Below are 24021 nucleotides of genomic sequence, written 5' to 3' on the forward strand. Positions count from 1 at the left end.
TTTAATCCATTGGAGTTAAGAGACAGGTTTGTAGACAAACTTGAACCTGGGTGTCTTTTTAAAAAAATATTAGTTATTGGTTCAGTCACCGTTTGCTTTGTTCCTCATATATATTTATGCTTTGCCTTCTTCGTCTAAAACAGTGTTTTGCAAACTTGTTGACGTTAATTTAGTTGGCTGGGGAATCCTGGGTGTTGAAGTCCACACATTGTAAATTTGGCAAGTTAGAAAAATGCTGATCTTAAAGTGACATATGCGATAACAGTTCTTTCCTTCCCACTACTTTTTATTCAGAAGAGTTTGTACATCAAACAAAGCTATGATTCCTTCATTTTGGTTTTGATAGCAAATACAATTAATGCAGCTCATACAGTAGAGTAAGTTGTCAAACATGGTTAACAAATCCACCATAGCAGAATTCATGCATCCCTGTAAGACAAATCTAAATGAACCATATGAAGTCTACCTAAAATATTTGTCTTTAATGGATCTCTGGATTTCGGCAGCATAGAGTAGGCCTACTATAATTCAATACACTTTAGGAACTATTAATGTTTGCTTTCATATTTTGTTTCGAGAACTACTGCAGCCTTTGCTCCCATCTTCGGGTGCATTTACCCTTGCGCAGTGTAATTTTAAATTACAATTGATAGACCTTGCTGCTTAATAATCTCACTCTTTTCTTCTCCGTGCTGTTGTAGGGCAGTTTCCTTTCCCAAACCACATCTAATAGTCCTTTTGTGGCAAGTTCCAATGAGCTTAACTTGGGTCAAAGCAAGCAAGACTTCATGTCCTACTCTATTTTCATTGTGAACAGCCCAGAAATAAAACACTTTTCCATTTTTATTTGAGTCAACTGCTACCTACAGGTAAAAGTGAATATACTTGGTACAGAGTAAACATGCTATATTGTTTTAGCTCTGACCTGCATGATGCTTAGGAGCTGCCAAGGGGATACCCCAACACTGAGCTCAGATGCCAACAGCTGACATCTTCTTGGGCTTTCAGCTGAATAACCAACCAACCAACCAACCGCTTCAGAATGTGGGAGGAGCCAGTAGAAGGTCCATAGCAGCGGATTCCTGCACTGGGCAGGGCCTTCAATGTCCATTTGCAACCTTTTCAGTTTGCGTCAGGAAGTTGTGAATGCTCCAACACAGGACGCTTTTATGAAGGTTGACAGCCACTTGTCTGAAATTATAGGACTTCCCATCTAAGCAGGGGTTGGACTAGAAGACATCTAAGATCCATTTCCAACTCTGTGATTTTGTTCTGTTATTCTATGAATTGTGAAACACCCTTTACCATAGATATAAAAAAAAGGAGTCAATGTAATGCACAGGCATAGACGAAGCAACAAAGGAAATGGGTAATACTTGGATAGTTTATGAATTCAGCACACTGATATTCCAGTCTCTGACCTATCAGTTTCTTCTCTGCAAGTGGTAGAGGTAATCCGTAGGGAAAGCCGATAGTACAAAAAGCACAAAAACAAATGAACAAAGGCACTTTATTGTAGCATCACGGATTCCACACTTTTTTCCTTCCACTGATATCAACCAATTAGGCTAATCTGATGAAGATTACAAGCACAAACTGAGTGGCACATGTGGATAAATGTTATGTTTAAGATACAAAAGGGATTTTCTCAAAGAATAAACAAATACAGCTACTGAGCACTATTTGTTATATTTCCCAAAGGTAATTTTTTACTCACCGTTCATGGTTCCACGTTTTGTAAACTTTACAATGCTATAAAGCAGAGATCTCTAAACTTGGCCACTTTAAGACTTGTGGACTTCAACTCCCAGAATTCTGATTCTGGGAGTTGAAGTCCACAAGTCTTAAAGTGGCCAATTTTGGGGACCCCCTGCTAGAAAGCCTCAGTGTGTATCAGTACACTGCACATGACTCCTGGCTGATATGTTGTCTTGAAAGGAGCCCTAGATTGGAATCACACCTTGCACAGAATATGCAGGCATGCTTTGGGAAAAACTAGACTTTAATTGTGCTTTGACCAAAACATGCCAGAAATGATCTGTACTTTTCTAACGATTAGAAAGGAATGCCAAATGTGGCATGAGTAGGTTGGTAACATCATGTGCTGCGGAAAAAACAATTACTACCAGCCTGCCTTCCATTGAGGACCTGTGTACTGCACAAGTCAAATAGAGGGCTGTGAAAATATTTAGACCGCTCACATCCCGGACATAAACTGTTTCAACTCCTACCCTCAAAACGACTCTAACAGAGCACTGCACACCAGAACTAGACACAAGGACAGTTTTTCCTGAACGTCATCACTCTGCTAAATAAATAATTCCCTTACCATTGTCCAACTATTTACAAATCTAGTATTACTATTAATCTTCTCATCCTTCCTTTCACCCATCTCCTCCCACTTATGACTTGTGGCTGTAACCTGGTTGCTTCTATCCTAAAGATTTTTATTGACCATTTCCTAGTATGATTTGATTGGTTATTGTACCTATGACTATTATTAGGTGTTGTACCTTATGATTCTTGACTCTTGATGAATGTCTCTTTTATGTACACTGAGAGCATATGCACTAAGACAAATTCCTTGTGTGTCCAATACTTGGCCAATAAAGAATTCTGTCTGTCTGTCTGTCTATCCTACATCTGTTCCGTCCTACAACAAAACAGCATGTGAAAGCCTCCATTCACCAAAATTATGACAAGCAAAGGAGAATCCTAGCTGTAGGCCCATTTGATGCTGACCACACCCTGTGGAAAAATGAGAACGTGAGAGGAGGCAATGGTCAAGAGTAGTGTTTCTCAACCTTCAAAATTTGAAGATGTGTGGACTTCAGCTCTTCAGTTCCGGGAGTTGAAGTCCACGCATTTTCAAACTAGAAGAACTGATGGCAGGTGGACTAAGGCAGTTACAGAATGGATTCCACTTGATCAGAAGTGTCCACAAAAAGACCTAAAGCAAGATGGACTGAAGTATCGCGGGCCCAGTTGGCAAAGGAAAATTCGAAATTGTATTGGTTGGAAACATGCAGAAGAGGCCTTGTGTAGAAGTGTGTAGACAATGGCCAGAATGAGGATGACAATGACAAGAGTTCCGAACGGAGGACATTTTTAGTAGTAATACTTTATTTGCGGTCACAGACCAAAACAGAAGTACAACAAAAGAAGAACATGGGAAAATTAATCATGAACAATCGGTCACCAAAAACTTGACTAAGGGGAATTACAGCGTTCTCCTCTGATGGACGACTCATTTTTAGTAGTATCAATAGTGGATCTTGGGAAAAATGGATATGGAGCAAGAAAAATATGATAGAAATGGGACCGAAAATGGGATAATGTCAGAAAAAGATGTCGTATAAGAAGAATATTAGAACTCCTTCCAACAGAATGAATGGAAGATAAAAATAAGGGGCTTTTGAATCTGCCTATTTAGTTGTCTTTGACAGGGAAAATGCAGTGAAGCTTTGCAAGTTTTATATAAATGCCAAAAATTTAGAGCAAATACGTGGATCTATTCTTTAGTCATATGTTTATTAGAGAATTTAATAAATTAAAAAAGGAATTGAGAAATGTTAAGAACTGCAAAGATTAGATAGATAGATAGATAGATAGATAGATTTTCATGATTTTAGACTGCCCATCTCTGTCAAGGAAATACATAGTAATTGGGTAAGAAGCAGACTTTTGCAGCAAAGAAATGTTTTTCAAAAACGTTTAAATGGCTATATTTAAGCCAGTGTATCATTAAAGAAAGTTGAATGCCGCCAGAATGGAATGTTTAAGAAGTGTAGATGGTAGCACAAAGAAATGAAGTCAAGATTTTGAACATTCCTCATTTCTGTTAACTCCCAATATTCTCCTGCTTCATAATATCATAATATTGTGGATATTAGTGCATTAGTTGTATTGCAAAAAACACCTAAGCCTAAAAGGAAATCATAAGACCTAAAGCGCAGAAAGCAAGACATTTAACAATCAGCAACGTTCTCATTAAAATACTCTCATTAAAAACAACTCTCTATTGAATGTTTTTATTTACAATAAAGGAGGAAAAAACTATATATATGTAGCATTCACTCAACCAGCAAAGTCCATACAACACTTTCGTTTATAATTGAATTTCACATCATTTCAAAACTTGTAACACAAGGGAATAGAATAATGTTAAGATGCTTTAAAAATGGTACTTTAGGTTGCAAACCTCTAAACACTAATGTGAGCGTAAGAACATTTTTGTGAGTAAACATGCAGAAGTTTTAATTTTTAATGGTAAGAATTTTGTGCTGTGGATAGAGTATCTTTTTAAAAAAGCTTTAACATTTAATAGCGCGTAAGATGTCCGTTTTCTCTGTAGTCCCAAAAGTGACCCAAGAGCAAGCCTAAAGAAAGAAACAAAAATAATTATAATAATATATTAAACAATTACATGACATTTTTATGATAGACACTTTTAAAAATGAACTAGTGTTATATGCCTGGGAGAATATTAATATTTTTGCGATACTGATTAGTAAAATCCATTACTGGAATCTGTGCTTGCTCTAATACAGTTTCAAGGCTGGACTGGAACTTTCTCCAAGAATCTGCTCTCTCTCTCTCTCTCTCTCTTAAATGTGGTGTCTTTCACAGAATTACAACTTGCCCCACTGAGGCAGGGAAGTGTCTGTTTGTAGGACAGAAGACTTTGAAGAGTAGGTGATGCTATGGAAATTGTGATGACCCGAGATGTGGCACAAAGGCAACACAGTCAGATAATCAGTAAGAGTCTCTTTATTAGCTCTAGCTTTGCCCCCCAATGTCCAGGTTCTCCCAGGAACAGCCTTTAACTGCAGAGAATCAAGTCCAAAACATGGTCAACACAAACTGTAACTATAAATCCAATCAAGCCAAACTGAGGTAATTAGTTTGGCAGGGCAGGAGCAAGAATCCCAGACGTGAAGGCACAGAAAAATTCACATAGTTGGGAAGACACCAGGAACACAGATAAGCAAAGACAACACAGGATAAAGTCACATTTGCTCGCCGTAGTCAGCATTCCGTTCTTTTAAACTTTCATTCCTAGGTGTGGCTAATGAAGGGAATCAGAGCCCTTTCCTCCCCCGCAAGCCACACAATCCACCTTGCTCTCTTCTCCATTCCTCCCTGAATGCCCTAGGATGAAGAGGGAGTGTGCCTGGGTCTTCCTCTGAACTCCCTCTCCCTTGTTCTGCCTCTTCCCTGCTCTGCCCAGCCGGACTTTGCCCTTCTCCAGTTTCCTCCACAGCCAGTGGAGCCACACCCCCATTCCCTGTCAGCTTTTTCTCTTCTCGGATTCAGATTCTGACAGGGGCATGACAGGAACAAACCTCCATTCTTATCCATGAAGACCAAAGAGGGCTTTTTAAAAGAACAAAGTGGCTCTACCAACCACAGTGAGGATTTTAGAAAATGGTACATGGCTTAGGTTACATTTATAGTTTTGAATAATCAGGTGGTTACACAATTCTAAACAGACAAAATCAGGAGATATGGAAGCAGTAATGTAGAGAAGCACTAAAATCTTCCATTACACACTGGGAAGGGTATGATAGAAAAAGTGAGATTTTATTCTCAGGACAAAAAATTGAACACTGGAATTATTTCTTTGACTTTTTTTTTAATGGTTGGCTTCTTGCTGGGGAGATGAAAGGATGCCTTAAAATGCTGAAATTTAATCCTTATCCACTTGTTTAACTTCTTTAGTAAAATGGTTAGGAACACACACAGACATACTTATCTATAATACGTGCCTCCATGCATGTTCGTGCCTAGAGTATTTATTAAAAAAAATTAAAAATATAAGATTTGGTGAAAGATAATTTTTATACTTTCCCACAGGCATTCCAACTATATTATAAAGCATTACTTGAAACAAAAAGTAGGATTAAATACCTTTTTAATAGAGAGCAGCTGATCTTCTTCCATTACGTGGCTACAAAAGAAAAAGGAAAGATAGATAAGTAGTATTTTTTGGAACACCTCTGTGAGAGTTATAAATTCATTTTTTGCAATTTGCAATTTGAAACAAATTTCTAACACGTTATGATTTTTTTTCCCCAGATTGCTCTTACGTTTTAATTACAGCTGAATGTCGAGAGAAGAGATCTGAGAACTTCATTAGTAAAGGAAAAGTAGGAAAAACGAGCAAAAAATATTGACCTCCGTTTACCTTAAACTAAGCCTTCTGACTGCAAGTTGCCCTAGAGAGGTATATAAGCCATGAAATCTGCTCAACTCATTGATTTAACTCGCCAGCATTTATATTGACATATTCAGCAGAATATATGTAGTGCTGGAGGATAGGAGTGATAATCAATAGTTGAGGACTGCAGAATTATTCTCTGGTAGAAGAATGAGAAACGGAGCAATTGGTATGTATCAGGTCCATCCGTACCTCTTTATGCTCAGGGCTTTTCATTGATCTCTTCAGAAAATGCTGGAAGTACCGTATTTCAGTGCTCTACTACACTGAGAACAATCCTACTCTCTCCCCTTTTGGAGATTTCTTTATTTAGGTCCTCCTGTCCTATCCTGCTGTGCGCATTTTTTGTGTACATGCACACATAACAGCCTGGGAAATTAATGAAGGCAAAAGAAACAACACAGTTGAAGGAAGACCTTATTCAAGCTTTGTTCTCTAAACTGGTTGATGTTCAGTTCAAAAAATCCCACTCCTGGTTGGCTCTGCCCCGCCCACCCCCTCTCCCGGGGGTCCCCACGTGGCCTATTTTGGGTGCAGGTAAGTGCAGGGTGCTCAGGGAGGCTCAGGGAGGATGAACAATGGGCCTCCCGGAAGTTTGGGGAAGCCGGAAATGGGCCCGTTTCCAGAGAGCCTCCGGAGCTTGGGGCGGCCATTTTCACCCTCCCGGAGGCTCAAGGAAAGCCTCCGGAGCCCAGGGAGAGCAAAAATGCATGTATACACCCGGCCGTGGTGCAGGAGGCTGACTAAGCCACACCCACCCAGCAACTGGGCAGATAACCCTTTGCTAAAATTTTGGAAGCTCACCCCTGGTATCGTATGCCTCTTAAATTGGTTGTATTATGTATTTAAAGCAGAGTCATGAAGATGATAAAATCGGCTGCATCATCTATTGGTTGCTCTAATTTATTGGCCAGCCAAAAGACTATTCCCAAAGAACAACCTAAATTCTCAGCACAGGTCCCGTTTATTGTCTTCTCATATAGCCCTGAGCCAGAAAGAAACAGAAATTGACTTACTCGGAACATAAAATATCCCCTGCTTTGAACTCCTCCAGGTATTCGAAGTTCTTCCTAAAAAGAGAACAGATTTCAAAATCCCCCAAAACAACAGTGGCAAAGTAACCTATTTTCATTCTTTTGCAGATCTCAAGACCTTTTGCTCCTACAAACCATCTCAATTGAGCTTAATGAGTGGATATGCCATAAATGGGAAACATTTACACCAACAATCAATGCAATTACAATCAATAGTCTGAAGGCTATGGATAACTAAGATCCCATAAAAAGACGTAAGAAGTACTAGGAGTTCTGAAATACTATGAGAATGTCAAGTTACGCTAACTTATATCGAGTCTACTTAGTTGATGAAGCCCTCTTAGGGTTCGTTGGGATTATGAGTTATTTTATTTATTTATTAAATTTATATGCCACCCACCTCACCATCCAAAGAGATTCAGAATCCAACATGATCCATGTTCAGTTAATGTTTCTTACAATTTAATTACAATAAAATAAATGAATATATTGGAATATTTTCTTTTTCAAAAAAGCTAATGCAATCCTAAATTGCGTTAACAGAGGGATACAATCAAGATCAAGTGAGGTACAAATACCACTTTATAAAGCCTTAGTAAGGCCACACCTAGAGTATTGCATCCAGTTTTGTTCACTACACTATAAAAAAGATGTTGAGACTCTAGAAAAAGTGCAGAGAAGAGCAACCAGGATGATTAGGGGGCTGGAGACTAAAACATACAATGAATGGTTGCAGGAACTGGGCTTGGCTAGTCTAGGGAAGAGAAGGACCAGGGGAGACATGATAGCAGTCTTCCAATATTTGAGAGGCTGCCCCAAAGAAGAGGTGGGGTCAAATTATTCTCCAAAGCACCTGAGGGAAGGACAAGGAATAATGGATGGAAACTGAACAAGGAGAGATTTAACCTGGAAATAAGGAGAAACTTTGTGACAGTGAGAACAATCAACCAATGGAACAGAAGTTGCCCTCAGAAGTTGTGGCAGCGCCATCACTTGAGACCTTCAAGAAGAGATTGGACTGCCATTTGTCAGAAATGGTGTAGGGGGTAACCAACCCCCTTCCAAGGTCCCTTCCAACTCTGATTATCTGTTATCTGTTATCTCTTGTCATTGGAGTCTTCTGACAATTAAAAGTGCCAGACACACAAACATCAATATTTACATAGAAAGATCCTGGTTCCTACTTAATTAGTGATGGTTCACTGCTTTAAGTGTTTTCCTTTCTTGCTCCTTTCTCAACTATCCGTATATTCAAGTACCACTCCTAAGTATAAGAATATTGATTTAGATTCTGCTACTCTTGGACTAAGAATGTAGATATTAGACTGCGCTGAAAAGCACCAAATATTGATTATGCAGGTCAAGAATTCTGAAGGGCACCAAGTACAGGAAGAATGCTATAGAATATATATTGTAGTGATGTAATAATGACTGATTCGAATAGACTCTTGCATTGAACAGCTATGCTGTCCTTATTAATAAAAAGTCATACCTGCCAACTTTGCTTCTTGTTGTATATCTTGAAGTGCCATATAAACAGGAGTAAACATTATAAAATGCTTGAGATATATCTGTTGTGGTTCGCCAGCAGCAATCAGGAAGGCAACTTGGGAGTAAGAATGCTAATTAATGGCCCCTCCCTCTGGGGAATATAAGCCTGGTTTCAAACGGCTTTTGCCTTTGCAAAAGGCAAAGTTTGAAGGAGTTAGTGTGATGATTACAGACTCTGATTTATTTGGATTAATTGGCTGGAAGTCATCTGTTATCTACAAAGAGGGTAATTTATGGAATAAAGCCATGAATATTTCAGTTTTGGAGTTTATCTGTGTTTCCTTTTGGAACCTTCGGCTGGGACAGAACGATAACCTAACACAGTGATTGCTAACCTTTTTCTCACTCCGTGCGAAAGTGCGCATGCATACATGTGGGAATGCATGCACCCATAGTGCAATGCACGTGTGATCTCCCGCCCCCTGTGCATGCCCCACTCCTCTGTGCATATGTGCGTGGCTCCCCGTGCATCTACCCCCGCCATGCGTAGCAAATATCCAACAATCAGCTGGCTGGCGGGCAGCGCGCATGCGCAGTGGGTCTGTTCCAGGTGACCTCTCGCGTGCCGGCAGGAATGGCTCTGCATGTCACTTCTGGTACGTGTGCCATCACAGTCCTAACGATTCTATGGCTTGTTGCCCTATTATTGTTCTATTGAAACCAATAATACAAGACTGTCATGAGTAATTTAGGCTAGGGGTCGCCAACCTTTTGGACCCCAGGGACCACCAAAGTCATAATTTTAAATCCCGCGGACCAGAGACCCTAAGATAATCCCCCAAAAAGTCTGCAAGAAAATTCCCCATCCCGTTTTCCTACCTATCGATCGTTCTTTATTTGGGATCGCAGGATACCGTCCCCAGCTTTGTTCTCAGGTGGAGAGGGAGAGAGACTTTTGGCTACATGCAAGGAAAGCAGCAGAAGCAGCAGAAGTCTTTCTTTCTCTCCCCCAAACTCCGCCAGAAATGAGTCTTTTTGAGACTTGTCACGCCGGTGCAGCCTCTTGGAGCAGGATGCCTCGCAGGGTCCCAAAGACTCATTTCTGACGGAGTTTGGGGGAGAGAAGGAAAGACTTCTGTTGCTTTCCTTGTGTGCAGCCAGAAGCAGAAGAAGAAAGAAGCAAAAAGAAGCAGACTGGTGGCCAGGCAAGGCGAGTGGGACAAGTTCCTCTCCTCCGCCCTCTCCCCCCCTCCCCTTGCTACCTTGTGTTGTTTGTTCTCAATTCAAGTGACACAAACCTTGTGTTCCCACGGGCCCTGTGGGCGGTGCTGGCTTGTATTCCCATGCAGCCTGGATTAATGGCTTTGGGGGTGACATTTCTCTGCGGACCACCAAAATTTTCTCGCGGACCACCAGTGGTCCCCGGCCCACTGGTTGGCGACCACTGATTTAGGCTACAGTGCTAAACGAATGTACTAATATCCAACGAACATAGGATTTAGTTCTGAATAAGGAAGCAGAAGCAGGCACTTAGACATACAGGTAGTCCTTGATTTACAACCACAGTTGAGTCCCGAATTTACATCGCTAAGCGAGGAGTTAAGTGACTGTTGCTTCATTTTACGACTTTCCTTGCTACGTTGGTTAAAATGAATCACTGCAGTTGTTAAAGTTAGCAACCCAGTCCCTAAATGGATCTGGCTTCCCCACTGACTTTGCCTGTCAGAAGGTCGCACTGCAACCGTCATAAATATGAAGCAAGTGGTCAAGCATCTGAATTTTGATCGCATGACCCTGGCGGATGCTGCAAAGATCATAACTGTGAAAACCGGTCGTAAGTCACTTTTTTGTCAGTGCCGTTGCAACTTCAAATGATCCCTAAAGTCCCCTGTTGTAAATTGAGGACTACCTCTATGGTACAGCCCAATAGAAATAATTAAAACTTAGGACATACAGGAAAAAGATTAAATATATTTTATTACATATATAGACAGCAACAAGGATAGCATTCGCACAATGCTGAAAACAAAATAATATGCCCTCAGAGGAATTAGTAATTGAAAAAAAAACCAACTAGATTATGCTGAAATGGATAAACTGACGTTAAAATTAAAAGATAAAGAAGAGTCGGAGTATTACGTAATTTGGGACAATTGGTATACATGGTTGAAAAATAGAAATAAGGTTAACAGAGAAAAGAAAATTATAGATAAACATATATGAATGTATATAAATGTATATAAATGTAGATAGTTATATGAGATTGGTTTATATAGTAATGATGGCACAGTATTGTTAATATTAAGGTTAAGATAGAATAGAATAGAATAGAATAGAATAGAATAGAATAGAATAGAATAGAATAGAACGGAACTGAACAGAACAGAACAGAACAGAACGGAACAGAACAGAACAGAATAGAAAATATGGAATGGAATGAAGAATAGAATAGAATAGAATAGAAAATATGGAATGGAATGAAGAATAGAATAGGATAGAATAGAATAGAATAAGGAATAGAATAGAATATATAGAATGGAATGAAGAATAGAATAGGGTTCAGAATAGAATAGAACAGAATTACAATAGAAATAGAATAGAATAGAACAGAATTACAATAGAAATAGAATGGAGTGGAGTGGAGTGGAGTGGAGTGGAGTGGAGTGGAGTGGAATGGAATAGGAATAGAATAGAATAGAATAGAATAGAATACTTTATTGGCCAAGTGTGATTGGACACACAAGGAATTTGTCTTGGTGCAAATGCTCTCAGTGTACATAAAAGAAAAGATACATTCATCAAGAGTCAAGAATCATAAGGTACAACACTTAATAATAGTCATAGGGTACAATAAGCAATCAAATCATACTAGGAAGCAGTCAATATAAATCATAAGATATATAAAAGATGAAAAAGGACAATAAAAAATATTGGGAGGGGGGAAGAAATAATTAAAACTAAGACATAGAAGCTTTTTTTTTTTTTAAAAAAGGATGAGTAAGACACATGGAGTTATGCTGTTGTGCATAACTTAGAAGTCACATACGTCCGCTTTGTATCTCTTCTGTCTCCTGTCCTGAAGTTGGGGAGCAGGTGGCAGCCAAGGATGTGTGACCGATGGCTAAGAGAATAGGAACACAGACACATGAACAGCAGTGAGATTCTAGCTTGAGGTTGGAAGGTAACATCATCAGTGCTAGTAAGGAGTGCTGTCAGCACTCCTGACCAAGGCTTCCGAGACCTAATTAAGCACACGCTTAGTCCAAACAACTCTTGTTTTATTTCAATGCTGGGAATGATGTTCATTCCCAGCCCGTAATGAGTCCCATACAGTTCCTTGAGATAAACACCCACCTTTCTCTCCTTTGAATTGCTGCCAACAACTAGAGTGCCAAATTAACGGTAAAAAAACAACAACTGAAGTACAAAGTCCACACAGAGCTTCAAGGATTAATCCGAACAGAACAAACGATTTTGCTTCCTACAAAGGTTTCTTCACCTTTGCCTGCCCTTGCTACTTTAGGGGAGGGGCAATCACCTCCCAGCCTTACTCCCAAGTCGCCCCTTTTGTCTCAGCTGCTCTTGCCTTCTAGCAGCTCTGCGCACATGCGTACTGGGAACAGGCTCCCCTTGTTCCTCTGCCTTACTGCTGCCAGATTCTGGAGGCTCCAGAGTCAGCATCCAACTCCCAGATGGTCCTGGCCCCACCTCTGCATTGGATGCAGGACCCTCGTCCGAGTCCTCCCCAGACTCCCGGACTGGTCCCCGTTCTTCCCCATTGTCCAAGTCCACTGCCATCTGCACAGGCTGCTGGCGAACCACAACACCTAGTTTGGGTAATGAAACGTTTTGCAAGAAAACAAGCAAGCTCAGATAGCAACAAGGACCCCTCATTTCAGCCCTGAGTTAGATAGATAGATAGAATTCTTTATTGGCCAAGTGTGATTGGACACACAAGGAATTTGTCTTGGTGCAAATGCTCTCAGTGTACATCAAAGAAAAGGTACATTTGTCAAGAGTCAAGAATCATCAGGTACCACATTGAATAATAGTCATAGGGCACAATAAGCAATCAAATCATACTAGGAAACAATCAATATAGATTGTAAGTATACAAGCGACAAAGTTACAGTCATACAGTCACAAGTGGGAGAGGATGGGTGATAAGGAGTGATGAGAAGATTAATAGTTACAGACTTTGTAAATGGACAGTGTTGAGGGAATTATTTGTTTAGCAGAGTGATAGCGTTCGGGAAAAAACTGTCCTTGTGAGTAGTTGTTTACTAGATATGTTTACATATATTCTCCTTTATTAGTCCTTGATTTACAATGTTTAGTGACCATTCCAACAGCACTGAAAAAAGTGCCTATAACCATTTTTCACACTTATGACCAGGGGTGGGATTTTCCTGGTTCAGACTAGTTCGGCTTTATTTCCTTGTTTTGGAGCAGAGCTGATTCACGAGGCTGAGTGGATTTGCTGTGCCTCAGCTGTTTTACTCACCGGGGCTGTACAGTATTATAGTTGTAAATAGGCTTTTTAAAAATGGTGTGCACTCTAGTTGAATTGCATCCCTGCTTATGACCTTTGTAGCAGTGGTGGGATTCAAATTTATTTTACTACCGGTTCTGTGGGCATGGCTTTGTGGGTGTGGCAGGGGAAGGATACTGTAAAATCTCCAGTCAGAGGTGGCATTTTCCGGTTCTCTGAAGTACTCAAAATTTCTGCTACCAGTTCTCCAGAACTGGTCAGAACCTGCTGAATACCACCTCTGCTTTGCAGCATCCCCATGGTCATGTGATTAAAATTCAGAAACCTGGTAAGCGATTCATATTTATGACGGTTGCAGTGTCCCGGGGGCATGTCATCCCCTTTTGCGACCATCTTGACAACAGCAACTTTGATTAGTTTCTGAAGACAACTTTAGGAAACAATGGCTTGAAATTAACTTAAATTCAAAATAATCTGCATCAAAGCCCAGTAATTTCTCAAATAAAAATATTAGAAAGGAATAAACACTGAACTGTTTCAACCATACAAAGAAGTTGCTTGTATGGCTTGTCTTGCTATGTAATACAGAAAATATTGAATTTAAATTCATTTCAAGGCTTACGCAACTTAGAAATGGCTTTTTAAAAATAATCTTTTATTTCAATTTTCCACATTTAAAACAAAAGGAAAAAAACATCTCTTTTTTAGTGAACAGCATGATTCCAGATTTTCACATCTCCATACAGACATAGGTTTAATTATTTATTTATTTAATAGTTATTTGTTTATTGTTTAATTGTTTAATTATTTCATATCTTACCACTATAATGTGTTCTCTATTATTTTTCTCAAAAACTTCCCTCAGGCTTATTAAATAAGTTTTCCATACATTTCTTAACCTATTCCTTTATTTTTAAATAATTCTCATATCTTCATATCCATTAAATTTATACTTTTATCTGTCATGTTTACAATTTCATCGCATATTAATATTTCATCCTTTCAAAAATTCCACCTCAATTAAAACATTTCAAAACAAAGATTTTCCCCACAATTCCCTATAGCTTATCATTAATTCCCTTTGAAATCCCATTAAACATTCAACTTTTAATTATCCCCTTAAACATTTATAACAATCATCTTCTAACAACTACATAAGATATATACCTTTTCGATCAGATTCCGCATGGTACTTTCCCCTTCAATTACCTCTGATACATTTCTAAATTAGAAATGGCTTATTGGTATCTGCTAGTTTATTTATAGCTCCTGATGCCTTAAGAAAGTTCAAAACATTCTCAAAGATCCATCTCATCCTGGGCACCCTTTTTTTGAACTATTATCAACTGGCAGACGGATAATAAAAATAAAGACAAATAGGTTGAAAATCCCAGGGCAGCAATTCTATTGAATTCTACTGCATAGTACACTGAAGATAGTATTTAATTTCGTTGTGCGATGTGCAATGACAATAAACTAAACTAAACTGAACTAAACAGAACTAAACTAAACCTTTCAGATTTTTTAAATTACCTGGCTCACTTAAAATTTGAGCAATGATTCTGCTAATCAGCTTCCCATTAGACTTAGGTCTTAGAATAACTTTATTGTCACTTTGAAGGGATATTAATCAGCATACATTAAAATGAAATTTCGTTGCATACAGCTCTCGAAGGATCACCCACCTTCCAATATACACTACATAAGCACGACAACTACACAAAAAAATAAATACTATGCATATACCCACATACATTATATCGGTGAGATAGGTGGCAAATAAATTCAACAATAAATAAATAAACAATTTAAGCTAAGATATATAGAACTGAACATTCTGCCAGCCACTTCCAATCTAAAAGATTATATTTTGAAAAAACCCACTGAAATGGTCATTCTTGATAGAGTAATATCGACATGTTTAAGAAGAAAAACAGACCATATGGTTTTGCATATTCCTTATTTAAATGTATCCGTCTGTGAATAGCCTTGCAACAGCTGGTATCAGGGACCCCCAAAGCTGAGAATCCATTAGCATCCACCGTTTGCTTGAAAACTAATGATAAAACATTGCAAGTAGTTCTCAACTTATGACTGGAATGCATCTTGCCCATTATTGTCACAAGTCATGACAGTTGTAAAGAGAACCATCACATTTTTTTTGACCTTGGCGGCAGTCGTTAAAGGAACCCATTGTTCACTATGGGGGTGTGCTTTTTCTGAAAACTGGCCAAAACATCATAAATTGTGGTGGTTTCATGACCGCACAACACTGCAAATGGCCATAAATGTGAACTGGTTACTAAGCACTCGAAATGTGATGGGGAGACAGCAGTTACAACTTCAGGACTGGTTCTTGAGTATTGTATTAGAAGGGGCCGTCAGAAACTTGAGCAGTTGCTAAGCAACCAGTCATAAATCAAAGACTACCTGAACAGAAGAATCTGATTACCATATTAAAAAAAAAACCAGTGGTAACTGTTATTACCTTATCCTTCTGTAGAAATTCCAGAACCATAAAGCAAAATTCTTCAAGCGCATTGGATGGCTAAAAACAAAAGAAACTAGATTAATGAACTAAAAGCATCCTCCTGTGATGACCCAGAGCACGGCACAAAGGCAACACAGTCAGATAAGCAGTAAGAGTCCCTTTATTATCTCCAACTTTGCCCCCAGTGTCCAGGTTACCTTCTGGGCTGGAGAAAAACTCTCCCAGGAACAGCCTTTGACTGTTACACACTAACTGTAACTTAAAATCCAAACAAACCAAACTGAAGTAATTAGTTTGGCAGGGCAGGAGCGGGAATTTCAGACTTGAAAGCACGGCAAAGCTCACACAGTTGGGAAGACACCAGGAACACAGATAAGCCATGACGATATAAGATAAAGTTATGTTTGCTCCGAACAGCCTGCTGCACGCAACTTCCTTTTTTTTATACACTGTGTTTCCAGCTGCAGCTAATGAAGGGAATCAGGGCCCTTTCCTCCCTTATCAGACACTCAACTCACGTTGCTCCCTTTTCCGTTCCTCCCTGCATGCCCTATGATGAAGAGGGGGCGGGCCTGGGTCTTCCTCTGAACTCCCTCTCCCTTGTTCTACCTCTCCCTGCTCTGCCCAGCTGGACTTTGCCCTTCCCCAGTTTCTTCCATAGCCAACGGAGCCACACTCCCACTCCCTGTCAGCTATTCAGCTTCCTCCTCCAAGTCAGATTCCGACAGGAGCATGACACCTCCTTAAAAAACAACAACACACATTTACATTATTTAAAACGTTAAATTAAACTGACCTGAGGCAGAGAATCTCTAGCTGGGATAGCAGAACACATGTCATCTATCTATCAAGATTGACAAGAAAGTAGATTCAGTTATGTTTTCAACTGAACAAAAATGAAAGAAATTTAAGCTTTTTTGTTGAGTGTTACAAATAAAGTTTTTGCCAGTCTCTTCAGTTATAAAATCTGGTTTAAAAAAAAAAAAAGTATAGTACAAATGGCATAGGTACACTTTTGTGTTAAATAAAACAACACTGAATGTAGTAATATGAGGGATACTGTTTTTTACCTCATTCCACACTTTTTCTCCTTGGAGAACATGGGACATCACTGGTACACCTGGAAATAAGGAAAAACAATGGGTTAAAAAAATTTATTTATGGTATTACCAGCTCTGCAAAGATTATCAACTCTGAATATGTCAATGAATAAACAAATACTGTAACTCAGAAAACAGAGTGAAAGTGTTAGTAACAAAAAAGCAGGCAAGATATTGAATATACACAAGAAGCTGATATTCAGAGTCCGAAAACAGTTCACTTCAGGTGTGATTTATGTTACAACATGAAATATTATATGCTTACATCATTATTTTTTCATGCTTTTCATTAATTTCAGTGCCAAAAAAATTGTGAATGGAGTTTTGAAATTTCCATACTTCTGAATCTGAGCGACAGAGCAGTATACGTTGGGTTATGCGAAATACATGCTTTCAAACATGTTTTATTTTAATCCCTAATCCCAACAATATTTTGAAATGTGATCCGTCCCATAAATATCTGCATATATTTGAATGCAAAACTTTATCTTTCTTTTAAATTAGACAGTGTCCCTACTTTATCTAGATGTGAATTCTATATACTCAGGTATTTTTTTAAAATGATGATAGGGAAAAATATACTATGTTTTTCTGACTCTTTCATTCTCTAAAAGACATATATTCAAAACTGATCAATATTTCAACTATTTATGAATAAGGAATTTTTATGGTTCCTTGTTTATAAGGAATCATAAGCATATGGAACAAATGATCAAGCAATATACTATAGATTAACATTTTCTAGAGCAGAGGTGTCAAATCATGTCATCACTACGGCGCCATGTGACATGTCAGGACTTCCCCCCCCTTTGCTAAACTGGGCATGGGCAGGGCCAGCACATGACGCTGTGATGACCCAGGGCATGGCACAAAGGCAACATAGCCAGAGATCAGGTATGAGTCCCTTTATTTGCTCCAATTTTGCCCCCAACGTCCCAGTTACTCTCCGGCCTGGAGAAAAACTCTCCCACAAATCTACAACAGCCTCTGGCTGCAGATACTCCAGTCCAATCGCTATAAGCAGAATGACTGTAATTAATCACTTCAGCAGGGCAAGATAATGAGTCCGATAATTTCTCTTTCTCAGAAAGAAAAAGTGAGGTACAGATATAATGGCAGCCAGAAATATTTGCAAAAAATACAAAAGGTATGGAGAATATAGTGAATTGTGTTGGTGAAATCCAGGTTTAAACCTGTTTCCTCTTCTTATCTCATGCAATTAATTTCCTTTCTTACTACTTTATATTATTTTTTTGTGCTTTGCATCACACATTCCCCAAAAGGGAATAGCATGACATTTATGTATATAGGCAAGTAGAATTATATTAACAGGGTGTTTTCATTATTCCTAGAGAAAACTACCAAATAAAAGCATCAAAAAGATAAAATTAATCCTGATTTTTTTATAACGTATGTATATCTTTCTATTCTGAAGGAAATTGTAGTCAGTGGGCTTTGCTGCCAGAAAACTGCAACATGAATGTATATATGTACAGTATATATGTAGATGTGTGTATGTGTATGTGTGTGTGTGTGCAGATATAGATAGATAGATAGATAGATAGGTAGGTAGGTAGGTAGGTAGGTAGGCAGGCAGGCAGGCAGGAAGGCAGGCAGGCAGATAGGTAGGAGATAGAACATAAATGACGGATGATAAATGATATAGATAGACAGACAGATAGATAAGATAGATAGATAGATAGATAGATAGATAGATAGATAGACAGACAGACAGATATAGGTAGGAGATAGAACATAAATGACAGATGATAAATGAGATAGATAGATAGATAGATAGATAGATAGATAGATAGACAGACAGACAGACAGACAGACGGAAAGCTAGAAAGAATTCAAATTGTAAAATGAGGGCAGAAAGAATATACCCATATACAGCTTGTTAGTAAAATATTTTATTATGCACATCAGCTGTGCTTGCTAGTTGGACTCTGGATACTACTCTCAGCACTACTAATTTAAAAAAAAAAGCATTTTGCAACTATTCCACGAATTTCTGTTTTTAAAGGAAGAAAAAAAGTCACAGAAGAAGCAACAAAGAAATGGAAGGGAACTGCACAAAGAATAAAATCTGAGTTAAGCACCACATTAAAATTCTAACCGGACAATGTCTATGCTTTGTTCATACTTTGTGTAGAAGCACAAAAAGAAGATACAAACAAGCCTCTGCCATTATTCACGTTCTCTTCATTACATTTTCATTTTTAGGATTTTTAAAATATATTCTGAAGTTGTATATATGAACATGATTTCATTTAGGACTACGAAGCAAGTAATACAGATCAGGCTAGATGATATTAAATATGAACATTCCATATAATTGCATTTCTTTGTGTGCTTTGATGAATGCTGTCATTTTTGTTACTTATCAGTGAAATAAAGACTCTAAACCATGGAACGGTTTGAGAATAAATAACTGGGATATTTTAAAATGTATTTATCTACTTGCCTTAAAATACATATCTTCAGAATTTAACTTTATGTTTTAAATCCAAGCATTTCGTTCAATGAGCATACTATAGATATACTTGAAAGTATTTAGAAAGGGAAATACAAATTGGTATCTCAAAACTATAATGCCTGCATTGTGCGAAGAAATCTATACCCTGTATACTATTGCAGGGATTTATTTCTGCTGTGGCTTCTATTTAAAATTAATGTGTAATATTCATTGGTATTCCATTCTTTATTCCGTCAACTATTATTTGAAAATTTAATATTTTGCAGATTATTTATAAAGGCACCTAAAAAAGGCACTATTGCTCTCTGGGGGGCTTACATTTTGATAATAAGTGACTTTGCATTGGAAATGACATTCATTGTTAGAACTAAACGAGAATGAGACAGAGTTTTAAAATTGGAATTACATTCTTATTGCTATAATTAGGACAAGAAAGAACCCCCAGATCTGACTTAAAGCTCTGCATAATATACAGTATGTATATTATGCAGGACCAAAATTGGATTATTTTTCTTTTCTAAGACCAAACCATAGCTTAACACAATTGATAAGAAATTCCTAAGACATAGAACAGAGTTGGAAACAGAAGAAGTATTCAGTAGTGGGATTCAAATTTTTTTACTACCGGTTCTGTGGGCATGGCTTGGTGGGCGTGGCCGGGGAAGGATACTGTAAAAACTCCAGTCAGAGGTAGGATTTGCCGGTTCTCTGAACTACTCAAAATTTCTGCTATCGGTTCTCCAGAACTGGTCAGAACCTGCTGAATACCCACCTCTGGAAGTATTCCATTTAGAACAGGAAACTTTAAACCCTCTGGACTTCATCTCCCAGAATTCCCCAGCCAAGTTTGATAGGTATAAAATGGCACACCTTTTGCAACTTTTCATATTTATTTTATTTATTTATTTTTGTCAATTGCTTACAAGATAATAGGTATAAGTAAAAAAAACATAGTTATGAATACATGGATACATATAAGAAAAAATATATAAAAGAAACGATAGGACAGGGACGGTAGGCACGTTGGTGCACTTATGCACGCTCCCTATAGACTCTTAGGAAAAAGGGGTGAGGTCAATAGTAGACAGTCTAAGGTTAAAGTTTTTGGGGTTTGGGGAAGAAACCACAGAGTCAGAGTATTCCAGACATTGACCAGTGTTGCTGAAGTCGTATTTCCTGCAATCAAGTTTGGTGCGATTAACCCTGAGTTTGTATCTATTGTGTACTCTTGTGTTGTTATGGTTGAAGCTGAAGAATTCATTGACAGGTAGGACATTGCAATGTATGATTTTATATACTATACTCAGATCAAACTGAAGGCGGTGTAGTTCTAGGTTTTCTAGGTCTAGAATTTCAAGTCTGGTGGCATAAGGTATTCTGCAAAGAGTAGAGGAGTGGAGAATTCTTCTTGTGAAATATTTCTGGACTTTCTCAACTGTGTTAATATCAGATACGTAATATGGGTTCCAGACTGATGAGCTGTATTCAAGTATTGGTCTAGCAAATGTTTTGTATGCTCTAGTTAGTAGTGCGATATTACCAGAGAAAAAGCTACGTAGGATTAGGTTAACATTACGTTACAGTGTAAGAAAAGCAGCTTATTGCAATGCGTAAATTTAACTTCCCTAATAAAAGGAGAATATTTGCAGCTGAAGGTTGACAAGAGGACTCTCCCTGGTGCTCTCTGACCTTGGTTTGTTTGTTTTTTTCAGATGTTTCATTACCCTAACTAGATAATGAAATGCTAGCACTGATGATGTTACCTAGTTGGGTAATGAGAAATCTGCAAGAAACCCAGCTAGCTCAGAGACCACCCTCTTAACAGCCCTCTATCAAGAAAATAGGTAAGTCACTCAAGAGTTTGCCTTGTTTATTATATACTTCGGGATACCTGTCCCAAAATCTAAGTAAAACCTCATGTATTAAAACCCTGGTGAATTTTTTTGGGAAGGGAAGCAAGCAAACTTTTCCAATTGCCTTAAAGCAAGAAACGTAAACTTTGAATAAGAGGAAGGGATGCTTGGATAGGAAACTTATTTGGGAATATACAACTATTTGGGAAGAGTTGAAAGATGAGGGACGCCCTTCCCCATTTTAATGTCCATTTTAAAGAGGGGAATCCTCAGCCTCAGAATATAGCATTTGCAAGGCTCGGTGTTTTTCCACTCAAAATAGCAACACGCTAGAAGCAACACGCAGGAAGCAATGGACTTACAACAGTTCATTTAACTGACTGTTACAACGGCACTGGAAAAAAAAAGATGACTTATGACCGTTTTTCATACTTAATGACCATGATCACATGAACAAGATTCAGACGCTGTAGGTGCTTCATCACTGGAGGTTTTTAAGAAGAGACTGGGAGAGTCCCTTGTCTGAAATGGTATATAGCCGTGTTGGCGAACCTACACCACGCGTGCCGGAAGTGGCACGCAGAGCCATTTCCCCCGGCATGCGAGAGGTCGCCTGGAAGAGCCCTACTGTGCATGAGCGTGCATACCGCCACCCGAGAGCTGATTGTCCGGTATCTGGCACGCATTTGCAGGGGGCGGAGGGGGCGTTCATGGGAGACATGCGCGCATCCAGACAGTTTAGAGTTAATGGGGTTTGGGATAGTTAGGAATTGAGAGCTGTCCCCTTAAGGGAATGCATCATGGTAAATGTAGTTAAGGTATCCTGGGAAATGTAGTTATGTCATGTGGCCACACCTGATTGGTCACTGAATTGACCCTTGGTGGGTCGGAGGAGGTTTCTTCACAGCCTCATTGTAGCATCTCTACCCCCTGTTTCTACGATATGGGATAAAAGGGATAAGAGATAACCATCTTTTTACCCAGAAAGACAGATATGCAAAGGATTGGACATTGAGAAGAATCTCATCATAACTGTGAGTTATTGAGAATGCCTGATGAACCAATTAAAAAGGACTTTGTATAGATGCTTTGTGGAGTTTATCTATCTGTCTTTGTACAGGACAGAATAGTAAAAAGATAGTTATCTGTCTTTGTACAGGACAGAATACCCTGAGTGCGAGGGGATCCCGTGGGCATGCACAGAAGTGCTGGGGGGAAATGCGCACGCATGGGGGAAATGCGTATACTGAGAGCATTTGCACCAAGACAAATTCCTTGTGTGTCCAACCACACAATAAAGAATTCTATTCTATTCTATTCTATTCTATTCTATTCTATTCTATTCTATTCTATTCTATTCTACCTCTTATTCTATTCTACCCCTTATTGTATTCTATTCTATCCCTTATTCTATTCTATTCTATTCTACCCCCTATTCTATTCTATTCTATTCTATTCTATTCTATTCCATTCCATTCCATTCCACCCCTTATTCTATTCTACCCCTTATTCTATTCTATTCTATTCTACCCGTTATTCTACTCTATTCTACCCCTTATTCCACTCTATTCTACCCCTTATTCTATTCTATTCTATTCTATTCTATTCTATTCTATTCTATTCTATTCTATTCCATTCCATTCCATTCCATTCCACCCCTTATTCTATTCTACCCCTTATTGTATTCTATTCTATCCCTTATTCTATTCTATTCTATTCTACCCTTATTCTATTCTATTCTATTCTATTCTATTCTATTCTATTCTATTCTATTCTATTCTATTCCATTCCATTCCATTCCATTCCATTCCACCCCTTATTCTATTCTACCCCTTATTCTATTATATTCTATTCTATTCTACCCTTTATTCTATTCTATTCTACCCCTATTCTATTCTATTCTATTCTATTCTACCCCCTATTCTATTCTATTCTATTCCATTCCATTCCACCCTTATTCTATTCTATTCTATTCTATTCTATTCTATTCTATTCTATTCTATTCTACCCTTTATTCTACTCTATTCTACCCCCTATTCTATTCCATTCTATTCTATTCTACCCGTTATTCTATTCTATTCTATTCTATTCTATTCTATTCTATTCCCATCCCATTGTTTTTGTCCTATTCTATTCCATTCTATTCTATTGAAGCCCACAAGTCTTAAAGTTGCCAAGTTTGGGGGACCCCCCTCCACGTCCACCCCCCCCCCACCAAGCGAGATGGGCTTCCAAGAGAAGAACCCCGGGAGGCGCTGAGACTTTGGCTGCCCCCCCTCCCCGCTTACCTTGGCAGGCGCTGACCCCCAAGGCCAGCAGGGCGAGCAGCAGCGGCGACCTCCAAGGCGTTCCGGGACCGGGCTCCCTCCTCCGGCTGAGGGCACCGGCTTTGCTCCTGCTGCTGCTGCTGCTGCTGCTGCTGCTCCTCCACCAGCCCGGCCAGGGGAGGCGCCGCTGCTCCGGCCGGGTCCGGCAAGCGCTCGCCCTTCGCATGGTTGCCTCTTTCCGCCCGCCGCTCGCCGCTCGTCCCCTCCTCGGCCGGGTCGCTCGGGTTTTGCCAGGGCTGGGCTGGAGCGCTCCCACTTTTAAAGTCTCCCGGATCGGGAGAAGGCGGCGACTCCGCCTTCCTTGCCTCGCCCGCCCACGCGTGACCCGAGGGGGCGCCGTTCCCGCAGCAGGACGCCTGTGTCTCCCCCCCCCACTCCCTCCCGCCCTCCCTCGTGAAGGACTCTCGGGGAAGGAGGCGCGGATGGCCCGCGGCGCCTTGCAGGAGCCGCGCCAAAAGCACGCGTGGGGCTGCCCCTCCCGTGGGAGCTAGCCCCCCCCTCCTCCTTTCTGCTCGACGGGGCGGAAAGTGGCAG

At 39.4% G+C, this 24021-nt stretch overlaps 1 protein-coding gene across 1 annotated transcript; it reads right to left on the bottom strand.

The window, feature by feature from the left end:
* Positions 1-1865: 1865 nt before the first annotated feature.
* NMU (neuromedin U) lies at positions 1866-23713 on the bottom strand. The gene is made up of 8 exons (XM_026700060.2): positions 23449-23713; positions 16799-16848; positions 16525-16572; positions 15726-15785; positions 11792-11866; positions 7237-7290; positions 5911-5950; positions 1866-4379 (listed from the first exon to the last, which is right to left on the bottom strand). The coding sequence occupies exons 1-7, from the start codon at positions 23651-23653 to the stop codon at positions 5915-5917; spliced, it is 528 nt and encodes a 175-aa protein (XP_026555845.2). The 5' UTR covers positions 23654-23713; the 3' UTR covers positions 1866-4379; positions 5911-5914.
* Positions 23714-24021: the final 308 nt, after the last annotated feature.

The sequence above is a fragment of the Pseudonaja textilis genome, chromosome 6 (genome assembly GCF_049901715.1).
Source record: "Pseudonaja textilis isolate UNSWEBS1 chromosome 6, rPseTex1.2, whole genome shotgun sequence".
NCBI lineage: Eukaryota > Metazoa > Chordata > Lepidosauria > Squamata > Elapidae > Pseudonaja > Pseudonaja textilis.